We start from the raw sequence: 10,975 nt of genomic DNA on the forward strand, positions 1-10,975 counted from the left end.
ATTGTTCAGTTTTTGAATTGGGCTCTACCCCTGTGCCATTCACCTGTGGCGGGTCCATGTCCAAGCATTAGTGGTGCGGTTGCAGTCTACTTGTCCTTTAGAATAGTCTTCTGGTATTGGTTTGCTCAGCCCAAATCTCTTTGGTATTTAGAGTTCTCTTCTGTAGTACTGGGCAGTGTGACACATCTAATAGCAAGGTTCCAGAGTTCAGAATTCCCTCTTATTCACCGAGAAGCCACACGGACCACACTGATCAAATAGATAAAGGGTTTATTTAGAAAGATAAGGTGCAAAGTGGGACAGAAGGAAACTTTCAGGGCAGGTTTAAATGTCTCTGATAAAGCACTTAGGAGATAAAAGGAACAGAAGTCAGATGGAATAACACACATCCCCTACAGGCAAAATCCACGTAAAGAGCCCAGACTGATCACAGACTTCAGAATAAAAGTTAAAAAGCCTCAGTCTGTTGATTTGGGGTTGCCTTTCACACAGACAGGTGGCACGGCAGGCAAGTGGTAATAATCTTCTTCTGATGTAAATCAATGATGATTCTGGATGTTCCAAATGAGTGCTGTTCTGTGCCTTTTGCAGGTGCCATCTTACACAAATTCTTATCAGAAGTGGCCTTCTAATCACAATACTATCATGATGGGTGATTTCTCCTTGCCCTATTGTTGCAGTTATGGCTGACCACAGGAATATCTTTGACATCATCCTGATATCCCTACAAACCTGGGCTCCAAGCAGTCTGGGCTGCATAAACTTATCCAAGGTTATCTATATAACTTCAAACTGGGTCTGATGTGTCGCTGGATTGACAGTGCCAGGATCACGGCCAGTCTTTTAGATGCAAAGCAAGCACTTCACAGCACAGTGCAATTCAGATGACATCATAGGCTAGCGTAGAAGATGGAAAACAAATTAAAGTCTATGATACTGGATATATTATAGAAGGGGGGGAGTTGCCCCCTGTGGAGTCTTCTGCTCGGTTTGTATGGTGGCTACAGTAGTATTGTGCCTAAGCCTATTCTCCTAGCCTTAAATTACAGGGGTTTTTTTTCTTTTCACTCTTGGCACCTTGCAGATGCATAAAGCTTGTTTCATTTTTCATTTCTTGGGCACCCAGTGGTCAGCAGGGAGGTGTAACAGAGCCACTGATGTTGGCATGATGGACTAGGGGGAGTCATTGGGTTATTTTCTGTATTTATTTCAAGGCATCAGCAGTTTTAGCCTCCCATCAGTGGTAGAGTGGGTGACACCTTCAGGAATGCGCAGAGCTGGTATTGGAAGAGACTATGCTGTTTGGCATTCCTGCCCTCATTATCAAGTGTCACAAGGGGGATATCACCTTATGAAGATGTGCTACAGGACCTTGTTTCCCCCCTCCTCCCCCCTCCTCCAGTTTTTAAAACTATAGTACATCCCACTTGACTGTTCTAGGAGGATGGAAACAAAGGTGTTTGTTCTTACCTGCTCATTTACATAAGAATAGCCATACTGTGTCAGACCAGTGGTCCATTGAGCCCAGTATCCTGCTTCCAACAGTAGCAAATCCAGGTCACAGGTACCTGACAGAAATCCAATTAGTAGCAACATTCCGTGCTACTTTCCTTGAGTGTTGCTAGACCAGTACATGACCTGCCTGGGAACTCTGTGGCTAGAGTTTTCCTTTCAGTATAATCTACCAACTGAGGGGACCTTTCAGGCTTGTCTTGATGGTGGTCCCAGGGCCAGAATCTCCCAGTTTTATGAAGTTGATCTATCCCATTGAACTCTCTGGGTGATCCATGATGTTGAACCGTAATCAAGATCCATAAGGTTGATCTATAATGTACAAATGTTTCAGATCTGCAATAGTATACATAAAAAGGCATTTACATGTGAAAAATCATGTATAAAATTACCTCCCAAATGTGTTCATTCACTTGGCCCACCGTACTTAACTAGTTACTTCACTTTTTCTATCACAAGTATTGATATCATTGCAGCAGGTGCCTTTAGAGGTTCCAGGGTATCCATATGTAAAATTGACGTGTTGTATCTTTCAATGTTATACCCCAGCTGTGTGGAATGTATCACCATTGGATTTACATGTACAAACCCATTACTTGAGGTTTCAAAAGTGAAGTATGGTTCTTCATGCAAGTGTTTTATTGAATTTCTGAATGGGGTTTGAAGGATTGGGATTTTTATTTAAAATAAGTTTGAACAGAAGAGAGAGTATTTGTTGCAGACTGTATAGAGTATTTTTATGGATTGTGGTCTGCTTGGACATTGTATTATAAGTAAAATATCAAATAGGAATGAATTAATAAATAGGGAATCAAAGGGAGGAAGAGATGATATTTTAGATTTAGCTAACATTTTTTACATTCAAGTACAGTACAGTGGGTATTTTCCTGTCCATGAAGGGCTCACAATGTAAGTTTGTACCTGAGACAATGAAAGATTGAGGGGCCATTTTACAAAGCGGCAGTAAGCCCAACGCGTGCTTACCGCATGCTAATCTGGAGTTACTGCTGACCCAACATGGGCACCAGTGGTAATTCCAGCTCCAGTGCATGCCATTTCCCACACTAGGGAAAATCAGCCTATATTTGTTAGCACAGCGCTAACCCAGCGGTAATCGGGCAGCACAGTGTACTACCCGGTTACCGTTGGGTTAGCATGGGAGCCCTTACCACCACCTCAGTGGGTGGTGGTAAGTGTTCCCCCCCTCCCCCAACATGGTCACGTAAAAGCAATCTTACCGCATGACCTTGGCTATTTTCATCCTTTTTTTTATGCGTTGCGGTAAAATGGGCCCCAGCCCATGGCAAAAATGGCCACTGCCACTAGCGCAGGGCCCTTTTTACCACAGCTTGATAAAAGGACCCCTGAGTGACTTGCCAAGATCACAAGGAGCAGCAGTGGGATTTGAACTGAGGTTCTTTGGTTATAAGCCTGCTTCTCTAACCATCAGGCTACTCTTCCGCTAGTACAAGAAGACATACTCAAAGGTAATCTAAGGATACATATTTATTGTTTGAAAATATACTTTTTATGTTTAGGATTGCAGTGGAAAAACTTCATTCTGTGGATGATGCATTTCGAAGACAACTGGAGTCAGTGCTAGCAGCACACCAAGCAGAACTGCTACAGCTAGCAAATGACAAGCAAAAAGAAATTGAAACCGCAAATGAAAAGGTAATGTGTTTTTCTCCGAGGACAAGCAGGCTGCTTGTTCTCACATTTGGGTCTACGTCCGTGTCGGCCCAAGAATCGGATGCCATTTTGCAAGCAAAATATAAAAAAGTTTTGCCAGAGTCTTCTGGCGCGTGTGCAGCGCGCACTGATTTCTCACCCGTCGCGTGAGCGCGTTCCCTCAGTTTTCTTTTCTCCGCGTTGAGGTGCAGTAGGTTTTTTTCTGCGCTCCTCTCAGGCCCAGGAAAGAGTCTTCGAGTTTTCGTTTTATTCTAATTTTTTCTTTATTTTATTATTATTGTCATTAAAAAAAAAAAAAAAAGTTCCCGTAGTGTACTTTTAGTTTTTGTCTTCTTTCAAGTTTCCTTTGTTTTTTGTCACGGCCAGTTTTTAGGCCGTGCAGTTGGATTATTCCCTTATTGTTGTGTCCTTTTTCTTTTATCAGGCACAATTGCATCTTTTGATTTCGCCAAAGCCGTTTTTCCTTCCATGTCATCGAAGACACCCAGCGGCTTCAAACGTTGTACTCAGTCCAACTGGACCATCTCAGGTACCGATACCCACGCCTGGTGTATCCAGTGCCTTGGGCCCGACCATAGCCCAGCTGCTTCCAGTCTGTGTCTTCGTATGAAGAAACGGACCATAGCGTCTCGAGAAGCCCAATGAGAAAAGCTTTTTGGGGCTCGGTCCGGTCCTTTGACGTTGATATCGACATCGGTACCAAGGTCGGCGGCATCGACATCGAGCGGAGGTAATGGCTGCTGCTGAAAAAACAATTTGCGCTGGGAGCAGTGAGGCATTGAGTGGGTCTCCACCTGCCTCGAGGCCTCCTGTTATGCAGGCCCCCCGGGACCGACCTTCGTCGGAGACGTGAGGATTCCACGTCCTCCTCATCGGTACAGAGGAGTCTCGATGAAGGGCGTCGAGCGAAGGCGAAGAAGCACCGTCATCGTTCTCCTTCGATACATGTTACCAGGAGCTCCGGGGCATCGAGGGAATCCGCACCGGAGAAGCGTCGGCGCCGAGAGGATCGCTCCCCCTCTATTCAGGAGGTACCGATGCGTCGGTCTTTTGGCAGCCCGGTACCTGCTGCCGAGCCTCGACAGATTTTGCCACCGGCTCCTTTACTGACCCCGCAGCCTTGTCTGACGGCGGATCTCGACGAGCGCATCAGGGCCCTGCTTCCAGAGCTTCTGGAAGGATTGCTGCGCCAGTCTGCTTCAGTGTTGGGGGTGCTTGCGCCTTCCGTACCGTCTGCTGCAGCAGCATCTGGCCCTTCACCTATAGTGAGGTCCGCGACCTCGGTGCCGCCTGCGGCATTGGTGTCGATTGCAACCCAGGTCGACTCCCCTTCGACGTCAGTGGAGGAAGCTTCACCGCAGTCCAGGCGGGTGTCGACTTCTCGGCACCGCCATTGAGGACGTCGCTCCTCGGCGTCGAGGCAGGCTCAGTTTTGGACTGCTCTGAGGGATATCTTGTCTGATACGGAAGATGAGCGTTTGTGGAAGGAAGAGGAGGATCACAGGTACTTTTCTTCTGACGAGTCCTATGGGATTCCCTCTGAACCTTCCCCTCCACCAGAAAGGAGACTTTCTCCACCGGAGAGTCTATCCTTTACCTCCTTTGTCCAGGAAATGGCTGTGGCTATTCCCTTCCCTATGGAGGTTGAGGATGAGCCCAGGGCTGAGATGCTCAAGGTCCTGGATTATCCTTCTCTGCCTAGAGAGGCTGCAACGCCTCCTTTGCATAATGTACTGAAGGAAGTCCTTATGCAAAACTGGTCGTTTCCTCTGTCTAATCCCGTGATCCTGAAAAAAGCTGAATCCCAATATCGGATCCATGGTGAAACTGGTTTGATGAGGTCTCAGCTACCTCACGATTACATGGTGGTGGACTCCGCCCTCAAAAGAGCCAAGAGTACTAGGGACTATGCCTCGGCGCCCCCAGGCAGAGAATCTAGAACCTTGGACTCTTTTGGGAGGAAGACGTATCAGGCCGCTATGCTCGCTGCCAAGATCCAGACTTACCAGCTCTTCACGAAAGTCCACTTGCGGAACTTGGTGAGGCAACTGTCCAGCTTGGTTGATACACTCCCTTGGAGCAGGCCGAGCCTTTTCGCCAGGTGGTCAGACAGCAGAAGGCGTGTCGAAAATTCCTGGCCTGGGGTACGTTCGACACTTTTGATGTAGCATCCAGGATCGCTGCCCAAGGTATAGTGATGCGCAGACTCTCATGGCTGCGTGTCTCTGACCTGGATCATTCAGTCCAGCAGTGGATGGCGGATGTTCCTTGCTGGGGGGACAACCTTTTTGGTGAGAAAGTAGAGGATCTTGTTGACCAGATCAAGAAGCATAATGATGCTATGGATTCTCTCTCCCACTGGGCGTCTTCTGCTGCTACCTCCTCATCCAGGAGGTTTTTTGGAGGGAAGAGGAGTGCTCCCTATTCCTATGCTAGGCATAGGTACACTCCTGCTTCTCAGCAGCCTGCCCAGGCTCAGTCCCAGTGCGCTTGTTCTCGTCAACAGCGTGCGCCTAAGGCCACTGCAACTCCCTAGCAAAAGCAAGGGACGGGCTTTTGACTGGCTCCATTCAGCATAGCCTCAGTAAACGTGTCTGTACCGGACGACTTGCTGGCTGGGGGGAGGTTAATGTTTTTTTCACCAAAGGTGGCCTCTTATAACCTCTGACCGGTGGGTTCTTCAAATTGTCCGGTCAGGATACACCCTCAATCTGGTATCCAAGCCTCCAAATTGCCCACCGGGAGCTCAGTCCTACAGCTCCCAGCACAAGCAGGTACTTGCAGAGGAACTCTCCGCTCTTCTTCAGGCCCAAGTGGTCGAACATGTTCTGAAGAAGGGCTGGGATTCTATTCCAGGTACTTCCTTGTGCAAAAGAAAATAGGGGGGATGCGTCCCATCCTAGACCTAAGAGCCCTGAACAATTTCTTATCCGAGAAAAGTTCAGGATGGTTTCCCTGGGCACCCTTCTTCCCATGATTCAGGAAAACGATTGGCTATGCTCTCTGGACTTAAAGGATGCTTATACACACATCTCGATACTTCCAGCTCACAGGAAGCATCTTTGATTTTGGCTGGGAACACAGCACTTTCAGTACCGTGTACTGCCTTTTGGCCTGGTGTCTGCGCCCAGAGTGTTTACAAAATGCCTAGCTGTAGGCACAGCGTCTCTACGCAGACTAGGAGTGCATGTGTTTTCTTATCTCGACGATTGGCTGGTGAAGAGCACCTCGAAGGAAGGTGCTCTGCAGTCCATGCGAATGACTATTCAGGTGCTGGAGCTACTGGGGTTTGTCATAAATTATCCCGTCCCATCTCACCCCAGTCCAAAAATTGGAATTCATTGGAGCTCTGCTAAACACTCAGACAGCTCAAGCTTATCTCCCCGAGGCGAGGGCGGACAACCTTCTGTCCCTGGTGTCCATGGTTCGAGCGTCTCAGAAGGTCACGGCTCGGTAGATGTTGAGACTTCTGGGGCACATGGCCTCCACAGTTCATGTAACACCCATGGCACGTCTACATATGAGATCAGCTCAATGGACCCTAGCTTCCCAGTGGTTTCAAGCTGTGGGGGATCTAGAGGATGTAATCCAACTGTCCACCGACTTTCGGAATTCTCTTCAGTCGTGGGCGATTCGATCCAATTTGACTTTGGGGGCGACCATTTCAAGTTCCTCAGCCACGAAAAGTGCTGACAATGGATGCATCTCTCTTGGGGTGGGGAGCTCAATTAGATTGGCTCCACACTCAGGGAGCCTGGTCCGTTCAGGAAAAAGGCTTTCAGAGATCGCCTGTCCAACCAAATCATTTTAATTCAGACAGACAATCAGATTGCCATGTATTACACCAACAAGCGGGGGCACCGGATGTCGCCCTCTGTGTCAGGAAGCCGTCCAGATGTGGCTTTGGGCTCGCCGTCACGGCATGTTTCTCCAAGCCACTTATCTGGCAGGTGTAAACAACAGTCTGGCCGACAGGTTGAGCAGGATAATGCAACCTCATGAGTGGTCAGTGAACATTGGCATAGTCCGCAAGATCTTCCGAGCGTGGGGCACCCCCTGGGTGGATCTTTTTGCCACTCAGATCAATCACAAGGTCCCTCAGTTCTGTTCCAGGCTTCTGGCCTATGACAGACTAGCGTCAGATGCCTTTCTCCTGCATTGGGGGACAGGCCTTCTGTATGCGTATCCTCCCATACCTCTAGTAGGGAAGACTTTGCTGAAACTCAAGCAAGACTGCGGAACCATGATCCTGATTTCACCCTTCTGGCCGCGTCAGATTTCGTTCCCTCTTCTTCTGGAGTTGTCCTCCGAGGAACCGTGGAGCTTGGAATGTTTTTTAACCCTCATCACCCAGAATAAGGGGTTGCTTCTACATCCCAACCTCCAGTCTCTGGCTCTCATGGCCTGGATATTGAGAGCTTAGAATTTGCCTCCTTGGGTTTTTCAGAGGGTGTCTCCCGAGTCCTGCTTGCTTCCAGAAAAGATTCCACAAAGAGGTATTACTCTTTCAAATAGAGGAGGTTTGCGGTCTGGTGTGACAGCAAGGCCCTAGATCCTCTTTCTTGTCCTACACAGACCCTGCTTGAATACCTTCTACACTTATCAGAGTCTGGCCTCAAAACCAACTCAGTAAGGGTTCATCTTAGTGCGATTAGTGCCTATCATCGTTCTGTAGAGGGTAAGCATATCTCTGGGACAGCCTTTGGTTGTTCGCTTCATGAGAGGTTTGCTTTTGTCAAAGCCCCCTGTCAATCCTCCACCAGTGTTATGGGATCTCAACGTTGTTCTCACCCAGCTGATGAAAGCTTCTTTTGAGCCACTGAATACCTGCCATCTGAAGTATTTGACCTGGAAGGTCATTTTCTTGGTGGCTGTTACTTCAGCTCGTAGGGTCAGTGAGCTGCAAGCCCTGGTAGTGCATGCACCTTATATCAAGTTTCATCATAACAGAGTAGTCCTCCACACTCACCCTAAGTTCTTGCTGAAGGTGGTGTCGGAGTTCCATCTCAACCAGTCAATTGTCTTGCCAACATTTTTTCCCCATCCTCATACCCACCCTGGCGAAAGCAGTTTGCATACCTTGGACTGCAAGAGAGCATTGGCCTTTTAAGTGAAGTGGACAAAGCCCTTTAGACAGTCCGCCCAGTTGTATGTTTCTTTCAGTCCCAACAGGAGGGGAGTCGCCATCGGAAAAAGCACTATCTCAAATTGGCTAGCAGATTGCATTTCTTTCACTTATGCCCAAGCTGGGCTGACTCTGGAGGGCCATGTCACGGCTCATAATGTTAGAGCCATGGCTGCGTTAGTGGCTCACTTAAAGTCAGCCTCCATTGAAGAGATTTGCAAGGCTGCAACGTGGTCATCAGTTCACACATTCACATCTTACTACTGCCTACAGTAGGATACCCGACGCGACAGTCGTTTTGGGCAGTCGGTGCTGCAGAATCTGTTCGGGGTTTAGAATCCAACTCCACCCCCCTAGACCCATTTTTGTTCTGTTCTAGGCTGCACTCTGTTAGTTGTTTCTGGTTTCAGGTCAATCTATGTTATGTCCTCGCCGTTGCGAGGCCCAATTGACCAATGTTCATTGTTTTGAGTGAGCCTGGTTGCTAGGGATACCCCACATGTGAGAACAAGCAGCCTGCTTGTCCTCGGAGAAAGTGAAGATACTTACCTGTAGCAGGTATTCTCTCAGCAGGCTGACTGTTCTCACAAACCCGCCCACCTCCCCTTTGGAGTTATTTGCTTCTCTTTATGCTTTTTGATTTAACTGAGGGACGCGCTCACGCGACGGGCAAGAAATCAGTCTGTGCCTGCGTGGTGTGTGCTGCACGCACGCCAGAAGACTCTGGCAAAACTTTTTTTATATTTTGCTTGCAAAATGCCGTCTGATTCCTGGGCCGACGCGGATGTCGACCCACATGTGAGAACAATCAGTCTGCTGTCCTCGGAGAATACCTGCTACAGTTAAGTATTTTCATTTTTCTGCTGTATCATGCAGAATGCTAAACATATCTAAAAACAGATTGTTCACTGTAAATATTGTTTCTTCATATAATGCCTAGCTTTCTGTACTCCCAAAATTTCATTTCAGCATGTCTTGCTAAGTAGCTGAAGTATTTACCTCTGTGATCTCAGACCTAATATCAGCTGCTTTGTTCTTATCAGACTTTATCAGCTTCATGGAATGTTGGCAAAGGAATGTTGAGTTCTGTTTGGTTACCATGGCAAGCATTTAACGGACAGAAAATGCCTACAATTGTAAACAAAGAAATATGTTTTACTCCCTGCCCTACCCATTCTTCTTCCCTCCTCAGGTTCACAATAGATTAAACCTGTTCAGTAAAAGCTGACTAATATAAAGATTTAGTTCAGTGAGGGGTCCTTTTACTAAGGTGTGCTGAAAAATGGACTGCGCTAGTGTAGGCACGTGTTTTGGGTGTGCAGAGATCCGTTTTTCAAAGCGCCTGTAAAAGGCCTTTTTAAAAATAAATTTCAAAAATGGACGTGGAGCACAATAAAAATTGGCATGTGTCCATTTTGGGTCCGAGACCTTACTGCTACCCGTTGACTTAGCGGTAAGTTCTCACACGGTAACCGTGCAGTAATCGTCTACGCACGTAGAATGACAATTACTGCCCGGTTTCTGCCGCGCTCAGGAAAATAAAAATTATTTTCCGGTGCATGTAGCGGACGTGCGTAAAAAATGAGATTACTGTCCAGGCCATGTGGTAGCTCCAAATAACACTTAGACGTTTTTCAGCTATAATGGAATAAAACAAAAACGTCCAGACTAAGTCGTTTTGAGCTAGACCTGTTTTTATTACGAATAAGGCACAAAAAGGTGCCCTAAATGACCAGATGACCACTGGAGGGAATCAGGAATGACCTCCCCTTATTCCCCCAGTGGTCACTAACTCCCGCCCACCCCCCAAAAATGTGATGAAAAACATTACTTGCCAGCCTCTGTGCCACCCTCAGATGTTATACTCAAGTCCATCAGAATAGCATGCAGGTCCCTGGAGAAGTCTAGTAGTGAATGCAGTGCAGACAGGTGGACCCAACCTCCTACCTCTCCCTACCTGTTACAATTGTGGAGGAAACTGCGAGCCCTCCAAAACTCACCAGAAACCCACTATACCCACATATACTATACCCACTATACCCACATGAAAACTGATTTGTTCAAGAAGGCATACCAATAACATCCATCCTCAGTACTAAATAATAATGACTGCAAATAAATTAGAAAAACCGAACTTCTATCAATTGACTGATCAACCTCTTTACTATCAATGATCAAGCTCTAATACTTTAATCATAATGTCGAAGATAATTTATCTATAGTCGATGAATGTCACAATCCAATCTTTCACTTAAGAATCAGTATGCATTACCATAACGTATTCTTCTCTTACATGTATGTATTCTTCTCTACCATGTATGTATGTACTTTAATGCAACACCTTTTGTAACCATGCTACCCGGAAATGGCAATCGCCATGATGGCAAATGTAAGCCACATTGAGCCTGCGAATCGGTGGGAAAATGTGGGATACAAATGCTACAAATAATAATAATAATATAGGTGCCCCCTTCACCCATAAGGGCTATGGTAGTGGTGTACAGTTGGGGGTGGTGGGTTTTGGGGGGCTCAGCAGACAAAGTAAGGGAGCAATGGTCAGATGTGTACCTGGGAGCATTTTATGAAGTTTACTGCAGTGCCCCCTAGGGTGCCCTATTGCTGTCCTGGGATGTTAGGGGGACTAGT

General features: G+C 47.1%; 1 protein-coding gene across 1 annotated transcript in view; it reads left to right on the top strand.

Annotated features, from left to right (window-relative positions):
• The window catches only part of LRRCC1 (leucine rich repeat and coiled-coil centrosomal protein 1), a 154,074-nt gene that overhangs the window by 126,537 nt on the left and 16,562 nt on the right, over positions 1-10,975 (top strand). Inside the window, exon 18 of the mRNA XM_030216082.1 lies at positions 3,051-3,186. Coding sequence (XP_030071942.1) covers positions 3,051-3,186 — 136 coding nt within the window. The remainder of the gene's footprint in view (positions 1-3,050; positions 3,187-10,975) is intronic.

Source organism: Microcaecilia unicolor, chromosome 1, assembly GCF_901765095.1.
Source record: "Microcaecilia unicolor chromosome 1, aMicUni1.1, whole genome shotgun sequence".
In the NCBI taxonomy this organism is placed as follows: domain Eukaryota; kingdom Metazoa; phylum Chordata; class Amphibia; order Gymnophiona; family Siphonopidae; genus Microcaecilia; species Microcaecilia unicolor.